The sequence below is a fragment of the Erpetoichthys calabaricus genome, chromosome 17, assembly GCF_900747795.2.
Source record: "Erpetoichthys calabaricus chromosome 17, fErpCal1.3, whole genome shotgun sequence".
Classification (NCBI taxonomy): domain Eukaryota; kingdom Metazoa; phylum Chordata; class Cladistia; order Polypteriformes; family Polypteridae; genus Erpetoichthys; species Erpetoichthys calabaricus.
Window position 1 is genome coordinate 74,359,834 of NC_041410.2, and position 26,779 is coordinate 74,386,612.

At 42.5% G+C, this 26,779-nt stretch overlaps 1 protein-coding gene across 3 annotated transcripts in view; it reads right to left on the reverse strand.

Annotated features, from left to right (window-relative positions):
- Positions 1-2,929: 2,929 nt before the first annotated feature.
- Positions 2,930-26,779, reverse strand: part of cadm4 (cell adhesion molecule 4) — a 794,942-nt gene continuing 771,092 nt past the window's right edge. For 2 of the 3 annotated variants that reach the window (XM_028822886.2, XM_051920761.1), the window contains 2 exons: positions 23,434-23,562; positions 6,418-17,279 (listed from right to left, as the gene is read on the reverse strand). In XM_028822886.2, coding sequence (XP_028678719.1) covers positions 17,170-17,279; positions 23,434-23,562 — 239 coding nt within the window. In that variant the 3' untranslated portion in view covers positions 6,418-17,169. Of the gene's footprint in view, positions 4,612-5,515; positions 17,280-23,433; positions 23,563-26,779 lie in introns of those variants that run through there. The other variant, XM_028822885.2, reaches the window with a different exon arrangement.

The window sequence follows — 26,779 nt, forward strand, 5'->3', positions numbered from 1 at the left end:
TTAAATGGGAGTCGCATATGTAAAACGTAGGTGACGGCGCGAACGCATGCACAGTAATTAAAATATAATTTTTACTATATTTCAATTCAATCAGAGGGCCATTGAAAATCGTTCCACGCGTGCTGTAGGTTGCTGACCCTGGCCTAGGTGTTCATCAGCAGACTTTATTCTTTTCCTGATGTTCTTCCTGGACAGCAAAGTTTTCTCCCAGCACACCCCTCACGTAGACCTCATTTGTGTGGCCTCTTTCTAATGTAGACTCCTGCACTTTGACATCAACAGTGGCAAGAGGTCCTGTAATCTTGGGGTCCTTAGAGACTTCCTTTAGCATTTTGCACTCGGGCTGATCTTTCCGGGGCGGCTTGGCTTGGACAGGATGGCAGTTATTTGAAATCCCAGATTTTGAAACAACCTCCAGAACTAATGAGATCAGCTGACTCAATTCATTCTTTAAAAACAAACAACTTAAAAGTCATTTGTTCTGGTCTTGTCATTGAACTTACCCTGACATTCTGACCACTCTGTAAGTTTACCCTCTCTGTCCAGGTTCTCAGGATGATTTGGATTTGAATCACAAGTTATGTTTTTTAGGGGTTTCTTGTGGTATTTTGAGTATTTATTCTGGTTTATTGTCTCATATTCTAATTTGAAGTTCTGAGTTTCCTGTATTTCCTGTGCTGATCAACTTTGTGGTGTCCTCTGTCACCTCTTGAGTTTGTCCCTAAGACTCCAGAAAGTGCCACTGCTGTGGAAAACATCCAGCAGTGTTCCTGTTCCAAAGAAGCCAGACGCCTCTTCACCTATAACTACCGACCAGTGGCCCTTACATCTCACATCATGAAGACCTTTGAGAGACTGGTCTATGAGTTCTCTTGTGGTAGACCACCTGCACCCAATGCAGTTTGCTTATTGAACAAAGACTGGAGTGGAGGATGCAGTTATCCTTCTCCCCAGGCTTATTCTCACTTGGACATAGCTGGCAGTGCTGTGAGGATTATGTCTTTTGATTTCTCCAGTCCCTTCAGTGCAATCCAGCCATCTTTGTTATGGGATAATCGCAGAGATATGCAGGTGGATGAGCCTGTGGTGTCATGGATAATGGACTCTCTGTCGGGCAGACTGTCGTTTGTGAGAATCAAGGACTGTGTTTTTGATATGGACGTGAGCAACACTGAAGCACCACAAGGAACAGGCCTATCTCCTCTTCTCTTCACTCTGTACTCCTCTGACTATAAATATAACACCAGGTCATGTCACTTGCAGAAATTCTCCCATGATTCTGTGTTCATGGGGTTTATTGATAACGGGATGAGACAGAGGAGAGGAGTCAAGTAGAGAAGTGAGAAGCTTGTTTTTTGGTGCAGAGAATTTTCTGCATCTTAACATCACCAAAACCAATAAAGTAGTTATTGACTTTTGCTGCACCAAAGAGCCTCTATCTCCAGTCACTGTTCAGGGCATGGATGTAGAGTTGGTACTTGGAAGTCCACATCAATGACAGGTTGGACTGGTCTCAGACCACAGCGGAACTAGAGAAGAAAGGGCAGAGCAGGCTCTTTTTCCTTAGAAGACTGCATTCCTTTAATGTTGGAAGTGACATCCTTCACATTGTCTATAACTCTGTGATGGCCAGTGTGATTTCAAGAGAGGCCAATCAAATTAACAAGCCGATTAAAAGGACTAGCTCAGTTATGGAATACACTCTGGACCCCAGAGTGTAAAGGAAAGGAGAGAATAAAGACAAAACTGAATGCCATTATGAACAAATTTGCACATCCTGTCTCTGACACACTACCACTGAGGACTTTCAGCTGACGTGTGTGAAGAAATATGACGGACAGGTTTACCTTTATACCAACAGAAATATATCTGCATAATGCCTGACTGAGACTGGGACCGCCAAGTCAGAAGTTTTCTTTCATTTTAATTTTCTTGGTTTATGGTGTGTGTTTATACCATATAAAATAAAGATCTATCTATCTATCTATCTATCTATCTATCTATCTATCTATCTATCTATCTATCTATCTATCTATCGTGGCCTGCAGAGGTTGCTCCAGCTCCCCAAACCTGACACAGATTCAGATACAAGATAAACACACAGGCTTTTATTCAGGTGTGGGAAACTCTCTTTCCAAATGTTTCCCATCAATGCAAAGTATAAAAGTGCAGCAATACACAGCACTTTTTCTTTGCTTTCTTTCTTTCTTTCTCTCTTCCACCTCCACTCCTCCTCCAGCAAGCTTTGCATCAGACTCCTTTTATTCTGCACCCGGGGGAACTTCTGGTGGCCCATTAGTGTGGTTCGGAATCATTTCTTGGTGAGGCAGAAGCCCAATGAAGTAGGGTTCTGCAATCCCTGCAGCACCCATGGAACCAAACCGGGCTGTGCCGAACTTCAACTCCCATGAAACCCTGTAAATCCAAGGTACTTTTGCAACCCAGAGTGGCTGCCATCTAGCACTCCGGGGAGGTAATGCCCTATGTCTGCTCTCTCCCCAGGTTGTTCCAGTTCATAGGCGTCCCACCCAGGTAAATCCATGGCTGTCCGCTACACTATCTAATGTGGTTTGGATCTAAAGAGTGCACAAAATTTGATAATTTGTGGATATTTCGATGCACCTGCTGTAATAAAGATCTACAGTTTATTCTTCTGCACTGCAAAGAACATTGTTTGGAGTGTCTATGTCTCTCTGTCATGAACTATAAGATGCCCAAGGTGAGTTGTGCTGGGCCAAGAACACAGGGCATCAGAAACCCACCCGTTCAATCCCATATGCTGCATAGATCACCTTCCCCATTTTTCTGTCCCCACATTTTGTAAATTGTAACACCAGTTCACAACCCCTCTGTGACACCATGCCAACAAGTCTGGCACTGCAGAAGTTGCTCACCTTGTACCACTCAGACACTCAACAATTTAAAATACTTTTTTTTTTTTTAACATTAAAAGTTTATTAGTTTTTTTAAACACCTTTTCTTGGCAGTTTTTTCTGTACAAAATGGGTTTACAACAACGTATAGAAAATGGAAGTTGATGAAGCACACAATTCATTTGGAAACAAAGAGGTGAAAAAAATAATAAATATTTTCAAGACAAGTTGACAGACAAAATAATAATAATAAAACTAAATAAATGAAAATAAAATGAACTAAAACAGAGGTCACGTGTACAGGACGAAATGGCACAGTTTGGGAACAGCACGCCAGTCTGTTAGAGGCACAACATTAAAGGCAGTATATTTACACATTGATTTATTAGCAGGTCTCTCCTACTGGGACTGCCCTAGAAGAATGCGGAGTGGCCATTTTCCATGAAGGGGTGAGTTTTGCTTTTGACCTCATGCCATTCTACCTGAAGGTTAACTGGTAAGGTTTAGAAGCAAAAGAGACAGCAGCGGTCACCACCTCGACAGCACTGGGCAGAGCCTTTCTGATGCTTTAGTTGCCTGAACAATCACAAAAGTAAGTTTCCCAAACTTTTGTTTCCTTTTTGTCACCCTTATTGTCTGACAACTCCTAATTACCCTCCTCGCTTTCTTGCCCATTTTACCAATTTTAATCCTAATTGTTTGCTAACTGGTTCAAATTTTGTAACTGGCATGACACGTATCCCGTAACCATTTGGAGGCATCACAATGGGGAAGGCCTTTGATATGTTCCTAAAGTGTGACTGCTAAAATGTTGGTCTGTGCTTGGCATGAATTAAACCCAATCAGGTAAACAGAAACATGGACTCCCTTCTCTGGGATGGCATGAGATGTAGGTGTTCTGATTTGGTTTAATTTCTAATCTTTAATTTCTAATTTCGTTTTTTGATTTATCTTCTTGTACTTGTGTGGACCTTTTCAGATTAATAACGTACATTTCAGTTCTTTCCTTGATTGAATGTATTTCGTGCGGTTAAATTATTTTTGGTGCCGCCATTTTGTTTATTTCAGGTGCCGCCATTTTGTGGAGCGATCGCTACACCATTGCTAGATAAACAACCTGGAAATTAGCGTCTGTGACATCATGGGATCACAGGTATAAACACTTCCTATTCCTCTTGAGTTTATAGAGTAAAAACTGAGACATTTTCATTTGATTGTGTTCTTGGCAAATGAATCCATGCAAACGAAGTATTGTGTCTATATTTTGAAATTTGAGTTTTGGCTTGCCGACTGTGTGTTTGACCTGCCGGTTGTGAATCTTTGCCTGTTTTCTTGTTCACGTCTTCTGGTGTTTTCCTAAATTATTTTCTGATTCATTCATTCTGGCAGAACAGCGAGTGTACTTATTGGGGTCTTTTCGCACCTAAAATGGACAACCTTTTGTAGCTTTAAGGAAGTAAAGGCTCAACCCACTAATCCAAAGTGTCAAAACCCAACACAAATACAATAACTGAATTTTTTTATAACCCGTAAGAAGCCGGAGCCACCATTTTGTAGAGCTATCACTACAGCACTGTTAGGCAGACAAGCCTGAAGTGAGACCACGGGGTTCTGAGTATAAACGTCACGACGGACACTTCGTAGTCATGCAAGTTTACAGAGTGAAAACCAACAGACTGGCACGTTGTACTTTTTTATTGTGTTCTTGACAAACGAATCCATGCAAATGAAGTATTGACTTCTATTTTGAAATTTGAGTTTTGGCTTGACGACTGTGTGTTGTGAGTCTTTGCCTGTTTTCTTGTTCATGTCTTCTGATCTTATTCTAAATTATTTTCTGCTTAATTCATTCTGGCAGAACAGTAAGTGTACCCATTGGGGTCTTTTCACACCTAAACAGACAACCTTTTGTAGCTTTAAGGAAGCAAAAATGTAACCCACTAATCCAAAGTGCCCAAACCCAACACAAATAACAATAACCGACTGTTTTGACAACTGTGAGAAGGAGGCGCCACCATTTTGTGGAGCTGTCATTACAGCACTGTTAGGCAGACAAGCCTGAAGTGAGAGCACTGGGTTGAGAGTATAAACATCGTGACACACATGTCGTAGACAGAGTGACAACCAAGAGATTGGCACTTCGTACTTTTGATTGTGTTCTTGGCAAAACAATCCTTGCAAGTGAAATATTAAGTTCTTTTTTGGAATTCTAATCTTTGGCCTGTCAACTTTGTGTTTGACTGCCTGCTTACGAATCTTTGATTGTTTTCTTATTCACATCTTTTCTTCTGATCCTATGAGTGCATTCATCAGGGTCTTTTCATACCTGAAATGGACAACCTTTTGTAGCTTTAAGGAAGTAAAGGCTCAACACGCTAATCCAAAGTGTCAAAACCCAACACAAATACAATAACTGAATTTTTTTGGCACCCGTAAGAAGCTGGAGCCACCATTTTGTAGAGCTATCACTATAGCACTGTTAGGCAGACAAGCCTGTAGTGAGACCACGGGGTTCTGAGTATAAACGTCATGATGGACACTTCGAAGTCATGCAAGTTTACAGAGCGACAACCAACAGACTGGCACTTTGTACTTTTTTATTGTGTTCTTGACAAACGAATCCATGCAAATGAAGTATTGACTTCTATTTTGAAATTTGAGTTTTGGCTTGACGACTGTGTGTTTGACCTGCCGGTTGTGAATCTTTGCCTGTTTTCTTATTTACGTCTTCTCTTCTGGTCCTATTCTGTTTTTTGGCACTCACTGCAGTCTTTTCACACCCGAAATGGACAACCTTTTGTAGCTTTAAAGAAATAAAGATTCAACCCAGTAATCCAAAAGGCCAAAACCCAATCCAAGTGCAGTAACCAATTCTTTTATCAACCGTGAGAAGCAAAACTAAAAAGTCCGAGCTTGAGATACTATGTAGGCGTGAGACCCGGATGCAGAGACATGGAGGTCCACTCCTGATTCGAGAACGTTCGGGATACCTGCCAAACCAAAACACCAGTCGGGCCTGGAGACGGAGGGGCAATGTCCCTACAAACTACTGCCTTTCCTACTTAACCTGCTGCTGCTTTTAGTTTTAGGTGGGGAAGAAAAGTCAAATGGATGAGGAGGAGCCTCAGAAAGACGCTGCCCGGTGGGTGAGAGTGGCCAGGAGTGGGGTCATGAAAACGTACAGCTTTTTTACAGAAGAATCAGGCCCTGCCCCTAACACGACGGGATGGGTTCCAGTGTGAAACATTAAAACTAAGATTTAATTGAACCTTTTTTTTTTTTTTTTTTAAATTTTGCTAGCTGCTACCATAGTCCAGTTTCTCTCTTTTTTTTGACTATAAGACAAAATAGATCTATACACTGTCTTTTAATTGTCTATATTACACAAGAGTAATCTTAATCATCTTTTAAAGAAACACACCTATCTCCAATCCCCCCAACCCCCCCACCCCACCCCATCATCCCCCACCCATTTTGATTGCAGAAATCACAGTGTGTCATTTTTTTTTTTGCCCTGCTTTCAAGTGTGAATGAATTTGACCCATTTTTGGGGGTGGTGGTGGTGGGCAGATCCATCAATAGCGTAAGTCACGGCACTATACTGGTCCATGTAAGCACAGGGATTACAAAATGGGGAAAAAAATAGGCTGGCACAGCTAAGGAAAGGACATTAGCGAGGCTTATTTTTTTTTTGTTTTGTTTTGTTTTTTTTTGGCAAGCATTTACATGTGCTGAGCTCCAGGACACTGTAGAAACTGGCACCACATTCAGATAAAAAAAATATGCAGATCAGAACAGTACCTTGGAAAATTGTTTAAAAATATTTACCAATTGGGATTGACTTAAACAAAAAAAAAAATAAACTTTACATTTCAGCTCATCTGAGCCAAGGACACTGGTGACGACTGGTAGGAGGAGGGAGATGGCGGCCTGAGGACGTTACCCCCTCAGGGTCTCCATCAAAGTGCAAACACTGACAAGCTTGGGGGGAAAAGACCCCCAGTGCTGCTGAACAGAAGCACATTTGGCAAAAACAGTTGGTGAATGGCTTAAATTAAGATTTTTTGTTCTTTAGTCCCATTATGATAAAACCATCAGCCTTCTGAACAGAATTTTTTTTCCTGTTTTCAGCATTCCACCATAACCACCAATCCTGTGTTCTTAATCCACTTGTCATGAGCTCTCATTTTACAGAAATATGTTTTCAAATGCCCTTGCCTGTACTTGGATGGGATATGTGCTTTGAGTCTCTTCTGTCACATCACCCTCCAGGGTTTGATTCCCCCCCCCACCCGCCCCAAGAGTCCGGGCGGCCCAGGCTCTCTTACAGCAGCATGTCTGCTCTCCCCTGCTGCTCCAGAAAGCAAAAACGGTGACATAGCAGGCTTTGGAAATGCAGGAGTCAGGATCGTAATTTTAAATTTTGTATTAGTGTGCCGGAATAAATATGGCAAAGTCAATCCCTCGCCCTAAGTGTGCATGTAAGATGCCTCGGTTGTGACTGTCACTTTGTTCCCAGTAAAGTCCAGCAAAGCCCTGCAGCTCAAATGATAAAATTCTACACACGCTTTCCCATCAATAGGCCCCTTCAGATTAATAAAGGAATGCGACCGCAGCTTGGGGGCACTCTAACCATTCCAATCACAAAGTGAGGCTGCGCACATCCCACCTCTTACTGTTTATGTTACCAAAGGTGCAGTTCTGCTTGAGCTGAAAGACCTTCTAAATGCCACTTTCCCACTGAATCTGTTGAGTTGGACATTTTCCACAACATGTGCACCTCAGAGTGTCGACACTTTGTACAAGTGCATTAATGCCAGTTGCCATATAAATTTATTTTTTTAACAGAAGGACATCACAGCCTTTACCCCCCGAGGGGTTCCACACCCTGCATAAATGAAGGAGGCTGCGCTCACACAGACCTGTAAGCTGCAGGGTGACGTTGGCAGGTATTTTTTTATGGAAGTATGTGAGCAGAACATCGCCTAGATTTGGAAGATGAGAGGTTTTGTCAAACGTCTTGCAGCGTCAGTCAGGCTCGGTTCCCACTGCAATGTTTTTCCTTATGGAAATGGTCTATGGAGACGCATCACCAGTTGTGGGAAATAAAAACACTTCACACAAATGATGATGCATGACTCCCTTCATCTCCAGGAAAATGATGATGTGACTTTAATGCTAGATTGAAATTATGCTTTCCTACTCATGAAATGTGTATGATCCATAATACAATGCAGACATAAACCCACTGAATAATTTGTTGCTTTTTTGTAGTCTTCACAATAGTAATAAAAAAGAAAATCACTTGGACTGCCCACAGACTGATGGGTCTACTATAAGATTCATTAAGGGTTAGCAAGAACCAAGAGGTCACCTTCTACTTGCAGGCATTACTTTGTTAACTCTTTCAGGACGGATGTCAGCAGGAGGCGTTGAGAGCAGTAAGCAACTTCAAGTGGTGACAAAACCTGCCATTACGTTTTAGTTCGACTCTCTTTGCTAGAAGGAAAGTTAGCTTCGTTGGTCTGACCAAGATTCCCATGCGCTTGTGGGCATAGCGAAGAGCAAGCAACGTCAAAAATGGGATCGACATCTGGCGAGAGATCGAAGCGAATGCACAAAGTACTCCATGGATGATGACATTTTGTATATTATCGCTGAATTGGACTCTGACCTGTCAGACTCCAATTCTCATGCAAGTGATCTGGAGTTCAAAAACGAAAGTGAGGTACCGGCGTCAGGTGATCGATCTCCAGCTAACTGTGGTGCTGAACACGTTTGTGTAGATGAAGACCACCACTCATGATGACACGAGTTACAAACCACATTGCATTGTGACTGCTGCTGCCGTCCCCGTCATGCGAAGACAGCCAGCCTGCGACGCATTCCTGCCAGCTGTATGGCTTGTCGAGCAGCCATAGCACCCAGAAACTGATATTTTGGGTTGATGTATGGGTGAGACCCTTGCTTTGGGTGGTTTTCAGAAAACTGCATGTTTTGGGAAAAAAATATTCAGCCCTCAAAGAGTTAATATCCAAATGCTTCAATTTCTTGACAGTGCCACTGCCATGAAAAGGAGTGGTATGTCATTCAGCCACAAAGGCCCTCTGTCAGAACAGCTCATCCACCTGAAGCTAAGCAGGTTTTGGACCTGGCCAGCTTGGTTTGTTGCTGAAAGAGGTGTAGGTAAGCCCATCAGGGGGCTGTTACCCTGTGGTCTGTGTGTGGTATGCAGTGACGGGGACACTGTGCTCTAAATACGGTGCCATCCTTCAGATGAGACATGAAAGCGAGGTCCTGACTCTCTGTGGTCCTAAAAGATACTTGGACATCTTTCGAAAAGAGTAGGGTGTATCCCAATGTCCTGACTGAACTGCCCACCACAGCTTGGTCATTCCGACCCCCTAATCATCCCCCTCTCTCTCTCATTCGCTGCCTAATAGCTAAATGCCGTTGCATCATCCAGGTGGATGTTATGCATTGGTGGTGGTTCAATGGCTCTCCATTGTCTATGTAAGAAGAGCACTATATACAGTAAATGTAATTAATGATTTAATGTTGACAGGAGTGTGGCAAAATGGTAAAAACAAATGGCATCTAATATCACTAAGGGAGACAGTCACATTCAACCTGGTTTGGTCCTTAAAGGAAGTCTCCACCTAATAATAATAATTTTGTATATGTTATTTACCTCAATTGGATTGTAGTGACGTCCAAGAAAATCTTTTAATCTCATGGTTTCGTGGTCAAGCAAAATAACAGAGCTTCTGACAGACTAGGCATCTATGCAGGCAAATGCTGGACAACAGCAAACAATACCAAAAACATCCATGAAAAAATCTCACGTTACTCGTGTCGCATAACCCACGTGTCGTCTCTTTCAGTTGTGTGTGCACAACATTCAAAACACAGGCATTTTCTGGTGAAAAAATGTTAAAATAAATACTTACAGAAAATCAGAGTGGTGCATGAACAGAAAACACATTCAAGCGGGATTGAAGACATCTTCCGCCTTCCTCCTTTCCTCATTGCTCTTCCAAAGGCTTGATCCCATCTGAATGCGTTTCCTGCTCATGCACCACTCTGAATTTCCAGAAGTACTATACCATTCCATTTTCTAAGCCTGCTTAATCCTCAGCAGGGTCATGGTGGTGGAAGCCTACGCCAGTGAGCACAAGGCAGGAACAACCACTGGACAGGGTGCCAGTCCATCACACTCAAACACACACACACGGGAAAGCAGAGCACTTGCAGAAAACCCCGACTGCCACACGGAGATCTTGCAAACTCCAAACCGGGAGGAGATGGGAAGTGAACCCTGGTCTTACTGGAGGCAGCAGAGCTCCCACTGCCCCACCCATTCCATTTATTTTAAAATATATATTTTTTTAATAATGCATGTACTTTGCACATTGTGAGCATACGAGTGGATGAGTTGATGTGTAAATTATGCAACACGAGTAATGTGAGGTTCTTTCATGGATGTTTTTCATATTGTTTGCTGTCCTCCTGTATTGTTCTCCATAGACACCCATTCTGTCAGGAGTTATGTTTCTCCATTCTTGATGAAGCCATGAACTTATTTTTTTTTTTTCCTCAGCCATCACTACAAACCACATGGGGTAAGTAACAGATAAAAACAAAAATGGTCATGTTTGGGTGGTACATTACTTCAAGGGCCTCATCTCATTTGCAAGATTTCCATCCATTTTCCAGCTCAGGGTCACTTCCAAAGTGTGAATCAACCTCAAATGGGGCACAAGTCCATCACAGGGCACACCCACACTCACTGGTGGTGGAACCTAAATTAACGTTTGGCTGTTGGGATTTGGAGGAAACCAGTGCTCCCTCGAAGGCCTGGCCTGGCATGCCAAAATCTTCAATTACATTGTCATCTGAGCATTACTCGCTATTGTGCAATATAATTACCTATTTATATGTAGTAAAAATATTCATTACAGGACTCATCTTGAAAATCTATTTACTAAATTAGCATGTTTATATAAACAATTGAATCACATGCAAATTATTAATTCATGAAGCTGAAGAGACATATATTGTTGAATTTTTTAAAAAATTGCGTGGGATACTTGACCGTGTGCCTGTTTTAAATAGCGCACTACGTACAGCTAGATTATTAAAAACACATTGAGAGTTCATTTAAATTGCTACAAACCACAACACTCGAATGGCATCAAAGTCAAAAGTGGTACTGAAAAGAAGCTGATTTTAGTTTATTCCCATCTGTTCTCCACTGTCATCCAGTGGTACAAATGTGTGAAGATGGCAGCTGCCAGTCCACTTTATTGTCCAACATGCTGTTTTTTTTTTCCCCCCAAGAGATGGAGAAGGAAGGACCGACACACAGACAGCTGCAGCAGTGGAAGGCCCATTTATGACCGACTGTAAAGTTGGCCCTGGGAAATGCTGCTCTGTTTTCTAAGTCTCAGTGTCGGATTCAGCAGTTGCCTGGTAAAATCTGGACCATCCACGGGTGAATCATCATCATCATACGTTGTCCTCACCACACCTAGTGTCTACTTATCTTGTGCCTTGCTATTTAGCCCAGTTCCTTTTATGTTACTGTGTGGCTTTGCTCCCCTGCAGGTGGTCACCTGCTCGTTTCCTCACACAGTCCATGAATGACGTTTGTGAAGAGTGGCCGTAAGACAAAAGAATAGTCCACTTTAATGTCGATTTACAAAGGATTTGCCTAAGTGCTGTTTTGCCGTCTGTCCTTTGTGGGGGGACTTGAGAGGGAACGGATATCCTGGTTCGCTTCTTTGCATGTTACTATAAAATATCGCATGCTGTAGCATTAAAAAATTGTGGCCGTGTGTAAAGAAACACAAGATGTAACCCACACGTGCAAGAAGAGAACAAGGGAACTTCAACCAGTCTGTGGCCAGGTCGGTTGAGATTTCACTCCATCTTATTTTCTTTGCTTAGTCTAGCTGAACAGCTTACTCATCTTTACCACATCACTCTGAACTGTACGGTGGTTTGCTTTTAATGCACTTTATGATATTGTGCTCTGAAGATTAACAATTAATTAGATTTAACATATTGAATTAGTTTACATTTTTGGCTACCGTTAATTAAGATTTTTTAACGTAGCACTTAAGGTAATGTTTTGTTATGAGGCAGAAATGTACAACTGAAGTGCAATAACGATGCTTTTTCCATAGCTGCTTAGATGACCGCTCAGTCCGTATTCTGAGTTGGGGTTTTCTATTTTTCAGAGTTGTAGAATGTTGCAATGGGTACAAGCCATTAAGTGGACTGGATGGGACACCAGAACAATTGATGGCCTATTCATAACACAGCAGGCCAACTCTGATTCTTCTATTAGTTGAGCTGGTCTTTCATACATGGGAGGAATCTATGGTTTATGTATAAAATGATACGGTCTGTCCGTCTGTCATGCAATTAATTGTGAGCTACTGGGGCTAGGGCCTCAATCTTGGTCTTAATCAAAAGCTTATGATTCGATACGTGCTGTTAGCATGTTTGGAGGAAGCGCAAATCTCACCAAAGTGAGTTGGATTTGTGTGTTCCTTACAGCGAACTGATCAAGAAGATGACATGCAGAAAAAAAACAGAAGAGCAGCGGCATCTGCTGGGCATGGAGCAAATTGCAAAAACCAGTTACATGATCAGAAGATGAAGAATGACAGCTGCGGCAAGCACATATGGTGTGGCAACCTGCTGGTACTTGCAAACTACTGGGGCTAGAGCATTCATCTTGGTCTTTATTGAAAGCTTATGACCTGATACATTCCGGAAGGTTTGCTGCAACTTCTGAAAATTAAAATGATCGATAAAGTGACAAGAGTTGAGGGTTAGCAGAAAAAAATAACTATACCATGTTGTATATGTCTTCTGAATTCATCGTCAAGTGTAAGTATTGTGTTTATTGATCATTGATTGTGAATGAAGAACTCTAGTATAGAAAGAAGGAAAAGCAGCAGTGACATCTGCTAAGCATCAGGCACATCAGAGGAGGCGATTAATACTGGATGCAGAATGCAAGAAGGCGAACAAGAGAGAAATGCGTGCTGACAACCAGGCACTACTTTTGAAAGTTACATTATTGATGTGATCACTGTGCAGCTGCATTTTTTTTCATGGAGAAAACAAAAGTGTGTGTTGCCAAAATTGAAGAGCTGATCTTGCTCTATAGGAGCCATCTTTATTTTAGGACCACAGGCCTCTAGTGTGATAGAAAATTCAAATACACGGAAAAGATGAACCTGAACACAGGGAGAACACGCAAACTCCACCGTGATAGTGAACCAGAGAGGAACTGAATTCAGATCTTTGCACCAACAAGCCACCCATTTTACAACACGGTATTTTCTAAACATTATAAATTTAGACTGAAATAGAGAAAAGGCAAGACTGTGGACAAATGTGAGTTTTACTGACAATAAGACGCACCTAATCAGTGCAGAGGCATGAAGCAAGTGAACTAGTTGGATGACTGAGTGCTGGGAGTCGTTTCCTCCAGCTTGCTTTCCGAATACGCTTTGCATAAGCAGGAAGAAGAAACGACGGGTGGTCTCTTCAAGTATGTACTGATGGCTACAAACTGGAGCTATCCTGAGTTAATGCTACCGAATACTAAAACGTGCAGCTCCAGGTAAAGCTGCCGCCTCTCATGGTTGCATATTTTGAGCCTGGTGTTTAGAAAGCAGGACCTTCTCAGGCAGCGAGGAAAACTGCAAAAAGAGGCCCAGGCAATGTCTGGCTATACAAAAGAGATTGCCAGGGGACTGAGATGGGCATTTTAATTAATATACAGTTTAGGTTCATCCAAGGAATCTCATATCTGAAGGATGTGCATCTGCGCTCAAGTGTGTGTGGGTGATTGTTATTTGAAAAATCTTCAAGTTAAAATGTGCTTTGGGTGTTTTTTTATTCCTTAGCCTGTGTGAATGTTTGTAGTTTTCCAAAACCTCTGGTCTCCCATGTGTAAATTAGCCACTGGGCTTGCATCCAGCAGCCCCTCTGTCCTTGGAATATTATGTTTATTTGTAAATGGCAGCGTGAAAGACAGAGAATGAAAGAGAGGAAACACGATCCGGGAGCCCATGAGAGCCGAGAGAGGATACTTTCAAGCCTGCATCCCCGGAGATGTAGCATTTCCCCAAACAGCGGGGTGCTTTTGTGTGAGAACGCACCCCGTTTGGTTCTTTCTAAGGCTTAGGATCAGACTGCAGATGACTGAAAAAGTGCACAGTCGCTTTGATCCCACCATCCTTAACCCCTAGGGATGCGGGCAAATAACAATTTGTGCCGAGTGCCAACTGAGAATAATGCCAGTCTGATCATTAAAGGCAGCTTGGTGCTCTGATGCAGATGTGAAGACTGATACTCATGTGAACATAAAAGGGCCAGTGGCATGTTAGACGGAGACCACGTTGGCCAAGTGGAGCCATGCAAAGGGGGACGCTCCCAGTAGCACATGCTGCCTGGAAGGCCGGCTATTTGTCTGTTTGATTAATGTGTCTCCTTGTTAGACATTCACTGAGCTGTATCATATCAGCATTGCACCCAGTGTCCACAACCATCTCTCTCCACAGCTCTGGTTCTCAACCGCATTTGGGGGATTTGTTGTAATTTCATTTTTTTTTAATTTTTTTATCTCTTGACAGTATTAGAGGCCTGGCTGGCAGATGTCTAGGAAGCAGTTGGAGTGAGTTTTATTCCCGCTTTATTAGCTCTGTAATTATGCCTAATGCGGCAGGGATCAGTGTTGCAGAAAGCAGTGCAAGGAACGATGACGGATTCTGGGTAGTAATCATTAAGTCAACCCTCTATTTCCTACAGCTTTCATCTAGAGAAATTAAGAAGGGAGGTGCACTTCATCTTATAAGACAGCAAGTCACCGAGAGGCAGGCCACATACCTGACATGTGCTGAAGGGGTGCACTGCAAGATCGAAGCAGGTAACAAACCATGTTTGAGCTATCGGTTTAGACATTTGTTACATACGATATGGGTGGAGACAGAGCTGTCCAAGGTTCAAATGCCGGTTCTGTGTAGATACTGCAAGGTTTTCCTCAAATATTGCAAAGACATGCATGCTAGGTTAGTTAGCCCAATGCAAGTGCGTGTAGGGATACAACTGACCCTGCAGTTCTTCTAACAGAAAATGGATGGAAGCTTTCAATACGTGTGAACCGCTTATAAGGACAGAAGCCACTTATGATCCAAAGAACTTCAAGAGTGGAGGCCTGCGGCTGCTGCGTGAGAGTTTCTGGTGCGATTAAGGCCTATGGGTTAAGGAGGCTGGATAAAAGATAAAAATGACATCCGAGTGCTCATTGTCCAGGTGACCACTACTTTCAACAGTCCTACTGGTTTATAACAGGGGTCTGCTACCATCTGGTCCAGACTTTCACAAAGCTAAGAAGGCAAAAATAGAAAAGTGGACTATAATGACAGCAGAGCCAGATGGGGAGTGTTGAAGACAATAATGGTTGCTTTGCATTTCTTAAATGCATAGTCCTGTCAGGGCAGGCTACAGTAGATGGGTGACCAGCATTGTGGTTCATTAGTGTTTTCCAGATCCTTCTAGAATTTTACAGGCAGAATCATTTATCTGACTGTGGATATCTAAAAGGAGCTGTGCCCACCAAACGTGTCCGGCCGGTGTTCAAACCTCACCTAACAATTAAAATCCACTGCAGAAGAACCACAAATTAATTTGGTCCCATGAACATCTAGTGATTGGGTTATCCAGGCTTCCCAAGAGAGCACAAAGGGGGTATTTTTGTGTACACTGTATGTCCAAGAACCCAGCAATTTACATAAAATTAATAACCTTTACTGTTATAGATTGTACTTCTCCAAAGCTGCTAGTGAGAAAGTGAAATAAATATTCTTTAATTTACAAGAAAAAGTAAATGAAACCATAGCCTTGCATTTCCTGGTCCAGGGATTGTACTATTTCACCCCACACCCTGCAATCTTACTATCTGAGTTTGATTGTTCATGGCTCAAAACAGAGCAGAATGCATACGATCTCGAGAACAGGGCTGACGAACTGAGACACTTAATTGTAAGTTTAGGATAACAACTCAGGACTCCAGGGTCAATTTACTATGCAGCTTACAGGGTGAGCGGTCTCTTTCATGGGGTTGCTTGTAGCCAAGTTGGCTTGGGTGGGGAGGCTTCCTGACATTACAAAGTAACTGGTTTATATTTCAGTTTATTTGAATTTGAAAATCTACAAAACTGTCGCCCGCCCTGTCGCTTGTACAGAATGGATTGTTAGCCTGCAGCAATGAAGCATGAACAAGCCCTCCATGCCGTGGAGATGAAAATGCTCTGTTGGCCTAACAGGGCTGGACCGTGTCATGAGTAACAATGTGTGAAGAATTCTGGGAGTGGTGCCTGTCATCAAGTAAATGTGTGAACCCCACCTTTGAAATTACGGACACACGGTTTGCGGCGACAACCTAAAGTCCAAGAAGAAAGCGTGGCAGAAAAAACGATGGCTGGACTGCCTGAAAGAGGATATGCGACAAGTGAACATCGCCTCTTAAGATTCCCTCAATCGGAACCTGTGTAGATTGATGGGATGAGAACCCATGCAAGCGTGGGACAAGCTCTAGGATCAAAAAAAATTTCAAAAGGATGTTGCTAACTATTTTTTTATTGTCAGCAGCTCATTACTTGGTGGCACTGAGTTGTAATCAAAGCGATTATGTGTTAAGTGCCACTTCTACTGACTGTCACCTTTTGCCTCAGTACACAAGATTCTCAACATTTCAGCTCAAGCAGAACAACAAGAGAGATAGCAACCTGCAAGATTGTCCCTGGACCCAACAGTGAACATCTGACACACAGTCCTGCTGACTCTGGGTACAACTGCCACCGCCCTAGAAACGCACACTCTCCCCATTTCTATCCCACCCAACAAGCTAGTGGTATTCAGTCCAGCAGTAATGTGCAAGGTGGAAAAAGCGTACAGAACACAAATACAAAAATACTGCACTTAAGACATATGGCAGACACAAAGCGTGTCCCTGCACTGTTCAGAATCTCCAAATCCACAATCGGGGCAAGTCTGTCTGGACGTGTTTCTGTGTAAAACAAATTAATAATAATAATAATAATAATAAAAAAAACATAGCCAACATAAAAATCAGGACTTTTTGTTTCACCTACCCCTCTTCAAACAAGTTCACCATGCCCTTTATGGCCTGAGGGTTTTGTTTTTTTTTCTGTATTTTCTGTGTGTGTGGTTTATTTTATTTATTCATTTATTTACTTTTTTCATTTTAATATTACAGTAGATACTCCTTCTTCCCTTCTCGATTCTCATTACCGTTGAGGAAGGCCTCTTGCACTTCTCCGTGCTCATCCAGGCCACTAGCTTCATGTGTCAGGTATGAGCCTGTTGATGAAAGAAAAGGCCAGAAACAAATTCAGAATGAGATAGAAGCCGGTCTCAAATATATAAAAGTACAAGGCAGACATATAACCCATTACTCAAATTCATCACAAAGTACAAGCTATTAGCTTAGTAAAAAAGAATGCACATCTATAATTCTCAATATAGTCCTCCTGCTATAACCTTTTGTTACTCCAGTTTTGAGGTTTTAATGTCTTACAGGATGGACACATCCTTTAAGAAAAGCTGTGGAAATTAAAATAGTTATTTCAAATTTTTTTTGGATATTTCCAAATTGGGGATATACAGTTAGGTCCATAAATATTTGGACAGAGACAACTTTTTTCTAATTTTGGTTCTGTACATTACCACAATGAATTTTAAATGAAACAACTCAGATGCAGTTGAAGTGCAGACTTTCAGCTTTAATTCAGTGGGGTGAACAAAACGATTGCATAAAAATGTGAGGCAACTAAAGCATTTTTTAACACAATCCCTTCATTTCAGGGGCTCAGAAGTAATTGGACAATTGACTCAAAGGCTATTTCATGGGCAGGTGTGGGCAAGTCCGTCGTTATGTCATTATCAATTAAGCATATAAAAGGCCTGGAGTTGATTTGAGGTGTGGTGCTTGCATGTGGAAGATTTTGCTGTGAACAGACAACATACGGTCAAAGGAGCTCTCCATGCAGGTGAAAACAGCCATCCTTAAGCTGAGAAAACAAAAAAAACCCATCCAAGAAATTGCTACAATATTATGAGTGGCAAAATCTACAGTTTGGTACATCCTGAGAAAGAAAGCAAGCACTGGTGAACTCAGCAACGCAAAAAGACCTGGACGTCCACGGAAGACAACAGTGGTGGATGATCGCAAAATCATTTCCATGGTGAAGAGAAACCCCTTCACAACAGCCAACCAAGTGAACAACACTCTCCAGGGGGTAGGCATATCGATATCCAAGTCTACCATAAAGAGAAGACTGCATGAAAGTAAATATAGAGGGTGCACTGCAAGGTGCAAGCCACTCATAAGCCTCAAGAATAGAAAGGCTAGATTGGACTTTGCCAAAGGACATCTAAAAAAGCCAGCACAGTTCTGGAAAAACATTCTTTGGACAGATGAAACCAAGATCAACCTCTACCAGAATGATGGCAAGAAAAAAGTATGGAGAAGGCGTGGAACAGCTCATTATCCAAAGCATACCACATCACTGTAAAACACGGTGGAGGCAGTGTGATGGCTTGGGCGTGCATGGCTGCCAATGGCACTGGGACACTAGTGTTTATTGATGATGTGACACAGGACAGAAGCAGCCGAATGAATTCTGAGGTGTTCAGAGACATACTGTCTGCTCAAATCCAGCTAAATGCAGTCAAATTGATTGGGCGGCGTTTCATGATACAGATGGACAATGACCCAAAACATACAGCCAAAGCAACCCAGGAGTTTATTAAAGCAAAGAAGTGGAAAATTCTTGAATGGCCAAGTCAGTCACCCGATCTTAACCCAACTGAGCATGCATTTCACTTGTTGAAGACTAAACTTCAGACAGAAAGGCCCACAAACAAACAGCAACTGAAAGCCGCTGCAGTAAAGGCCTGGCAGAGCATTAAAAAGGAGGAAACCCAACATCTGGTGATGTCCATGAGTTCAAGACTTCAGGCTGTCATTGCCAGCAAAGGTTTTTCAACCAAGTATTAGAAATGAACATTTTATTTCCAGTTATTTAATTTGTCCAATTACTTTTGAGCCCCTGAAATGAAGGGATTGTGTTAAAAAATGCTTTAGTTGCCTCACATTTTTATGCAGTCATTTTGTTCACCCCACTGAATTAAAGCTGAAAGTCTGCACTTCAACTGCATCTGAGTTGTTTCATTTAAAATTCATTGTGGTAATGTACAGAACCAAAATTAGAAAAAAGTTGTCTCTGTCCAAATATTTATGGACCTAACTGTATGAGGGAGCATGGGGGTGTGTGTGTGTGTGCATGTGTGTATGGTTTGTGACAGACTGGTATCCCTCATTTGGTCCTAGTCTGGAAGCTAAAACTGTCAAGATGGACGGCGTTTTCAAAATAGATCAAGGATGAATGGACGTTAGACTGTCACCTTCTGGGTTCTTCCAAGGATGTAATACCACCCCTGGACACGGGGGAGTGGGGGTGGGGGGGTGTGGGGGTTGGGGTTGTAGTGGTTACTAATGGTGTCATCTCTTTCTCTGCCCACAACTCCAAGTAGACACCCAATGAGGACAACTGACTCCACCCCTTCCATTCAGAGGACTACAAATCTGAGACACTCCCGATGCGAGGCGTCTCATTTGGTTGTAGATCCAGTGCAGGATGGAGCTCGACTCCAGACTGACCGCTCAGACAAGCATCTGTTCTTCTAGAAGAGGCACCACAGCCTTAACATTATTTTTTAAAGCTGTGCCAATGGCCGATTTTGTTTTCAAAGCCATTATTAAAACGATGTGACACAGTTGGCACCCTACTCGTGTTGTACCTCTCTCGACCACAGCGTTTTTATAAATGCATTCTTAACCCTTCAGGCTTGCATGTGTTAATTTTGCAGATGGTGCCAGAAATTACTGAATCAGATTGTGCTTCTTGGATGTGTTTAGTATTTATCGCTCGCACAATGCCAAGGACAAGACTCCCGCACATTTATTAAGCAAAGGGTAATTACTTCTCCTAGTTGTTTTGAAGACAAAGTAATATGAGTAATAGCTAATGCATGATATAAAGATAAATTGAGCCTGATCCACATTTCCAGTGAAGATATAGACATTACAGTATTAATTATGAATCCATTTTTTAATAATCATTCATTCTTTCTTGAAGCTGCTCAGTATCACATGGCAGGAGCCTTTCCTGGCATCATGGAGCCAATGGCAAGGATTAGGACGCCTGCAGTCACCAATGCCAACCAATCCAGCACATGCATGTTTAGCATATGGGAGGAAAATCTACAAAGACGCAGAGAGAACAAAACCCTGGAGCCGTGGGGTGGCCACGTTACCCACCATCCTTTCATAATCAATACATTTTACGTACCATGATTGAAAGTATTAATCATTTGTGAACATGCTGAAAAAAACATAATTAAGTAATCAAGATTTCTTGCTAAGAGCAATTTATATTTGTCAGGGTCAAATTTATCACTTGAACTGACTTTTTTTGTTAAATAAGACATTCTTCAAGGTGATGATTTAAGCTTTTAATGTTAGTTAGCAGCAATGTCCTTGTTCTTCTAAAGTTATTAAAAAAGACAATGGGAGCACGTCAATTCTGCTGAAATGAATAAAATGTGTATCTTAGGGAAACTCATTGGGACCCTCTCACTATAGACAGCTGCTTGCAGCTTACTAATGTTAAGCTCCTTCGTACCTAAAGTCTCTCCATAAAGTAACTTTGAGTGGCTGGATCTGGATTATACAGTATGAGTCCTTTTGTGGTAGACCACCTGGACCCAATGCAGTTTGCCTATCAGACAAAGACTGGAGTGGAGGATGCAGTTATCCTTCTGCTTCCCAGGCTTATTCTCACCTGGACAAAGGTAGCAGTGCTGTGAGGATTGTCTTTTGATTTCTCCAGTGCCTTCAGTACCATCTAGTCATCCCTGTTTAGGGGTAAACTCAGAGATATGCAGGTGGATGAGCCTGTGGTGTCCTGGATAATGGACTCTCTGTCGGGCAGACCGCAGTTTGTGAGACTCAAGGTCAGTGTTTATGATATGGATATGAGCAACACTGGAGCACCACAAGGAACAGGCCTGTCTCCTTCTCTCTTCACTCCGTACACCTCTGACTATTTATATAACACCAGGTCATGTCACTTGCAGAAATTCTCCTATCATTCTTCATTAATGGGGTGTATTGACAAATGGGGTGAGGCAAAGGATAGAAGTCAGGTGGAGAACATTGAGTTCTGTCTGCAGCTTAACATCAGGGAAATGGTTATTGACTTTTCATCACACCAAAGAGTCTCTAAACCTGGTTACTATTCAGGAAGTGGATGTGAAAGTGGTGTACTGTGGAAAGTACTTAGGGGGCCACATCAATGACAAGTTAGACCAGATTGATAACACAAAATAACTACACACACTTCTTTAATGTGAGACTAATGACATCCTTTATATGTTTTATAGTTCTGTGATGGCCAGTGTGATTTTCTCCACAGTGATGTTCTGGGCAACACCACTTCAAAAGAATCAACAAGCTAAAAAAAAGGAGGCTCAGTTTTGAGACACACTGTCATCCCGCTGAAGGTTGCAGTGAAAAAGAGAACAAGGACAAAACTGAGTGTCATTATAAATAATAATACACTCTTTCTGATATTAGATAAACTTTACTAATCCCAAAACGGAAATTTAGATTATCAATAAGTCCTTTCAGCCAATGAATTATTCAGCAGACATGTGTCAAGAAATGCTACTGGGGCTCCGTAATACCAACAGCAATACATCTATATAATTCCCAGTGCTGGGGAGTCGATACACAAAACCTTCAATTCCGACCTCTCAATTTACAGTACCACCGACTCCAACTCCGACACTGACTCCTCTGTTTGTAATTAGACCAACATATTTACTATGCTGAATGAAAGCGCACAACAATCAATTTCACATTATTTGGGTGAGCTTTTTAAATCCCTCGCCAGGCACTTAGGCATCCGCAACCTCCTTTCTGTGGGCATTGCAGAGCTCTTTTGAGCTTGGCATGATGACACCACTCACATCAATAGCAAAGAGAACACCAGACCACCTAGGTGTGTGTAATTTAAATAAGACTGGGTCAACTAGCACACTCCCTGAGGAGGTGCCAATCATTGGCACCTGATCTATAATGCCTGATTCTAATTTTGTGAATCTGAAGTAGTGATAAATGTACTCTCTCCACGTGAAAAATCAGCTTTTTTCTTAATTTAGATTATGAGAACGAGTGTGCCATCTTCAGTTTTATGTGTCATTTGTTCAAGTATGTCATCTTTATCTGCAGGCACTGCATGAAGATCTAACGTTAAGCTGTTCAAATATGTTGAAAAAGTCAACCATTTCCATGGGGTGTACTTACTTTTCACATGACTCTATCTATCTATCTATCTATCTATCTATCTATCTATCTATCTATCTATCTATCTATCTATCTATCTATCTATCTATCTATCTATCTATCTATCTATCTATCTATCTATCTATCTATCTATCTATCTATCGTGCTCTTCAGTTCTGTCTGTCTGTCTGTCCAAACTGCTTTATTTCTGTAGAGTATGTGTGATTGTCATGGGTTTTACTTTGTATTGCAGGCTGAGTTGGAAACAACCCAGAAGTCAAAGACGTGTAACCATTGATTAGCATCCCTCAAAATCCTCAGTGGATGAAGACATTTCTTGCGTATAGTCAAACTGCACAAAGGCCTTTATGTCGCAAGGTGATACTTTGAAGCTCACTATTATTTAGTCAACCTCAAGTGAAACTGCAGCCAAAGCAAGAGGAATTAAGGCACACATCAGCAATGTCAGTAAAGGCTCAGTGCCACCGAGCTCATCAAGAGCTGTTGTAGGCCAAAATTGACAAAAGCGGCTATCTCCAAGAGGAGGCCACTGCAACCCAAATAAATGATTTGCTATCAAAGAGACTGACAAGGAAATTGGCCCAACAGGTAGCAGTAAGTCAAGAGAAGTGACAAGGAAATATTTTTGCAAGTATGAGGCGCCTTTGCCAGGAGTCAAACCATTCGTGATGACAGAACATTACTTTAACACTGACATGAGGGATTGAGGAAATGGTAAAATGCACAAGCTCAAAGGCAATTTGACTCCTGTGAAAGAAAGTAACATAAAGAAGGTGTGCATTCTGGACATACAATTAACAACAAAAAGGTTCTGGAGATAAAAGAGCTACTAATTCAAAAACACAAAATCAGTGGTCATAATAAATATTTGGCTTACCTTGGCATTATTTATACATAAAGAGCTAAGCTGGGTTGCACTCACTCCTTTCCATTATAATATAATAGCAGTGGATTTTTAGTGTGGGCAAATTGCTGAAATTGGACTAAATTTTTCAGACTGTTAAGGCTGGGCACAGGTGGTGTGATGCAAAACCGACCCTTTATCATTTAGCATTCCCATTAACTTGTGTCTCCAGTTCTTACCTTTCTGTCTAACAGAGCACCAGATAATGATGATGAGGACACAGATGACTGCGAATACCAGCACTGCCAGGATCCCCCCGATGATTGCGTAGGGCACTGAGCTCTGAGCTTCCACAATTGCACCAGGATCTGTTAGTTTAGAAGGGAGACATGAGAACATGTTACAAATCAAAACGGGTAAAGTGTACACTGCTCCTGCCACCTTCTGTAAAGTAAGTGAAAAATGGACAACTGCACACATTTCTTCTTTTGAGTCGAACAGATTGTCAACTAGAAATACTCATCTAGTCTGCAGTAGTCCTTGACACCAGTACATTTGTAGCAGCTGTACAAAGGTGAGGGGTTTTTGCAGACTTGCTCCAGTTAATAAATGGCAGCATTCTGACAGTAAAGAATTGAAGAACATGGCTAAATCCTTGTTTAACATTTTCCTGCACAAGCCCATTAAAATTTCTTCAAGTTTCCACCTATCATACATTTATACTGCAAGTCTGGCAAGATCCCACAGTGCTTCTGAGTGCCTATAAAAGTATTCAGCCCCTTGGAAGTTTTACCATTTTATTGTTATACAACAGTGTTTTCGGCACAATGGTACGCCGTGACAGCTACCTAGGTGTGCCTTGTAAATAATTGTGTAGCATACCTGGGTCTGAACCTGGTGGTTGACACCTGCCTTAGGAGGACAGGACTGCCTAGAGAAGCAGATCCACGATCGCTATATTGCACTTTAACTCTTTGAGGGCTGAATATTTTTTCCAAAAAACAGTTTCTGAAAAGCAATGGTTGCACACAGAAATCAACAAAAAACGTCTGTTTGCTGCATGCTGTGGCTGCCAGTTTGCCAAGAATGTGCGGCAGGCTTGCTGCCAGGCTGTCTTCGCATGGCTGGGGCAGCTGCAGCAGCGATCATGGTCGCAGTGTATTGCAATGTGGTTTCTACTTCCTATCATTGCTAAGTGGCAGTCCTACCTGGCGAAACATTGTCAGTTCCACGGTCAGCTGGGGACCAATCAGCTGAACCTGGAACCTCACATTCGTTTTCGATCACTTGTATCAAAATCGGAGTCCAACAAGTCATAGTCCAGTTCAGAGATAATAGGCAAAATGTCGTCTGCGGAGTATTTTGATTTACGCATCCGCTTTGATCTCTTGCCAGATGTCAGTCCCATTTTTGCCTTGCTACTCACACGAGTGCAAGAAATCTCAGTCAAACCAATGAATCTAACTTTCCTTCAGGCAACGAGAGTCCAGCTAAAACATAACAGTTGGTTTTTTCACAATTTACAGTTGATTACCATCGTCAACTCCTCCTTTTGACAAAAGTCGACATCAGCCCCCCCGTGTCTGCGTGGGTTTCCTCCGGGCGCTCCGGTTTCCTCCCACAGTCCAAAGACATGCAGGTTAGGTGGATTGGCGATTCTAAATTGGCCCGAGTGTGTGTTTGGTGTGTGGGTGTGTTTGTGTGTGTCCTGTGGTGGGTTGGCACCCTGCCTGGGATTGGTTCCCTGCCTTGTGCCCTGTGTTGGCTGGGATTGGCTCCAGCGGACCCCCGTGACCCTGTTTGGATTCAGCGGGTTGGAAAATGGATGGATGGATGGACATCAGCCCTGAAAGAGTTAAGCACTCTGGACGCGTCTCCTGACTGTTAGAGTCCATCTGCCTGGGTGTTTGGGTGCCAGCAAGTCTCATGGGGCAGGCTGGTGGATAGTGGGGCATATGAGTTGCCCCGTGGTAGAGAGGGGCAGGCAAAGGGACAAATGCAGCTGGGAGATGTGCCCAAAGTGCTCACCAAGTTTCATATCTGTGAATTCTGATCTCCACTAGTCCTCCCCTTTTGGACAGTTGAGCACATCTATGAGATATCAGGTGTTGTGGTTAGTGAAATAGTGGAGTGCTCTGGGATGTTTTTGGTGTCAAAAAGTAGAAACACTGTTATACAACATTGCATCTCAGTGGATTTAATGTGGCTTTTTTGACACTCATCAACATAAAAAGACTCTTTAATGTTAAAGTCCAAACAGATCTTTGCAAAGTGACCTAAATTGACTACAAATGTAAAGCACAAAATACCTGACCGCATAAGGATTCACCCTCTATAACACCTAAATCCTCACTGGTGCAGCCAACTGCTTCTTTTAGAAGTCCGACCATTAGCATCAATGGAGATCATTTACCTGGAGTCTCAATCGACTGTTGTATAAATGCACCTGATCTGGAAAGTCCACCTTGTGCTGAGTCAGTATGGTGGTCTAAAGTACTCAATCAAGACAAAAGAGAACTCCAAGCAACACCTTGAAAAGGCAAATGAAAAGCATAAGGCAGGGGATGAGGACAAGAAAATATCCAAGCCACCGACTATCCAGTTAAATCAGTCGTTATGAAATGGGAAGAGTTTGGCCCAGCTATAAATCTGCTTCAAGCAGGCCCTCCACAAACACTGAGTGCTCATGTAAGAAAATGAGCAGAGAGGGAGCCCACCAAGAGACCTATGAGTATTCCAAGAGAGTTACAAGCTACCTTGATTAAGATTGGAGATACTGTGCAAACAACAAATGTACCCTGGGGGCTTCACCAGTCACAGCTTTATTGGAAGGTGGAAAAGAATGAGCCACTGATAAAAAAACACACTTTGTATCTCAGCTAGAGAGTTTATCACATAGCACATGGGGGACGTCAGCTGGGAGAAGGCTCTGAGGTCTGAGAAGTAGTTTTGGCCATCAGACTAAATGTCATGGTGGGCATAAGCACATTATTAAAAACCACTTCTACTGTAAAACATGGTGGTGACAACATCATGCCATGAGGATGCTTCTTTGCAGCAGGCTCTGGAAGGCTTGTGAGGGTAGTGGGGAAAATGAATGAAGCAAAATACAGTGTGATGGACCAGCTGTGGACCCAGTCAGGAAGGACCCTGCTTTCTTCCTGGAAGCCAAAATAAGTGATGGTCAGGAAGGGAGCTGCAATCTTCCCCATCTCTGCCAGGAGGCAAACATGGAGTGACGCTGTGACAGCAAGTGCACAAGAGCTTACATCCTAGCAGCTGGACTGGGTGGAGGTCCCTTTCCCAGTCAGGAGTCCAGAAATGTGGGACAGTGGGAAACTGCATGCTATGGGCAGATTGTTCCCCACTACCCCACTACACTGGGTTGCATTATCCCTTCTGGTGGGCCCCAGTATGAGTTGTGGCCCCTTACAACTGCCCTGTCAGGTTCTGTGGTGGCCACCTGGAGGGCCTGCTGGGAATTAGATGTTGAGTGACCAGGGTGGTCTTGCCTAACCTGGAAGTGCTTCCCAGAGGCAATACATTGAGCACTTGAAGTACTCCTGGGTTGGGAGCTTAAAGAGA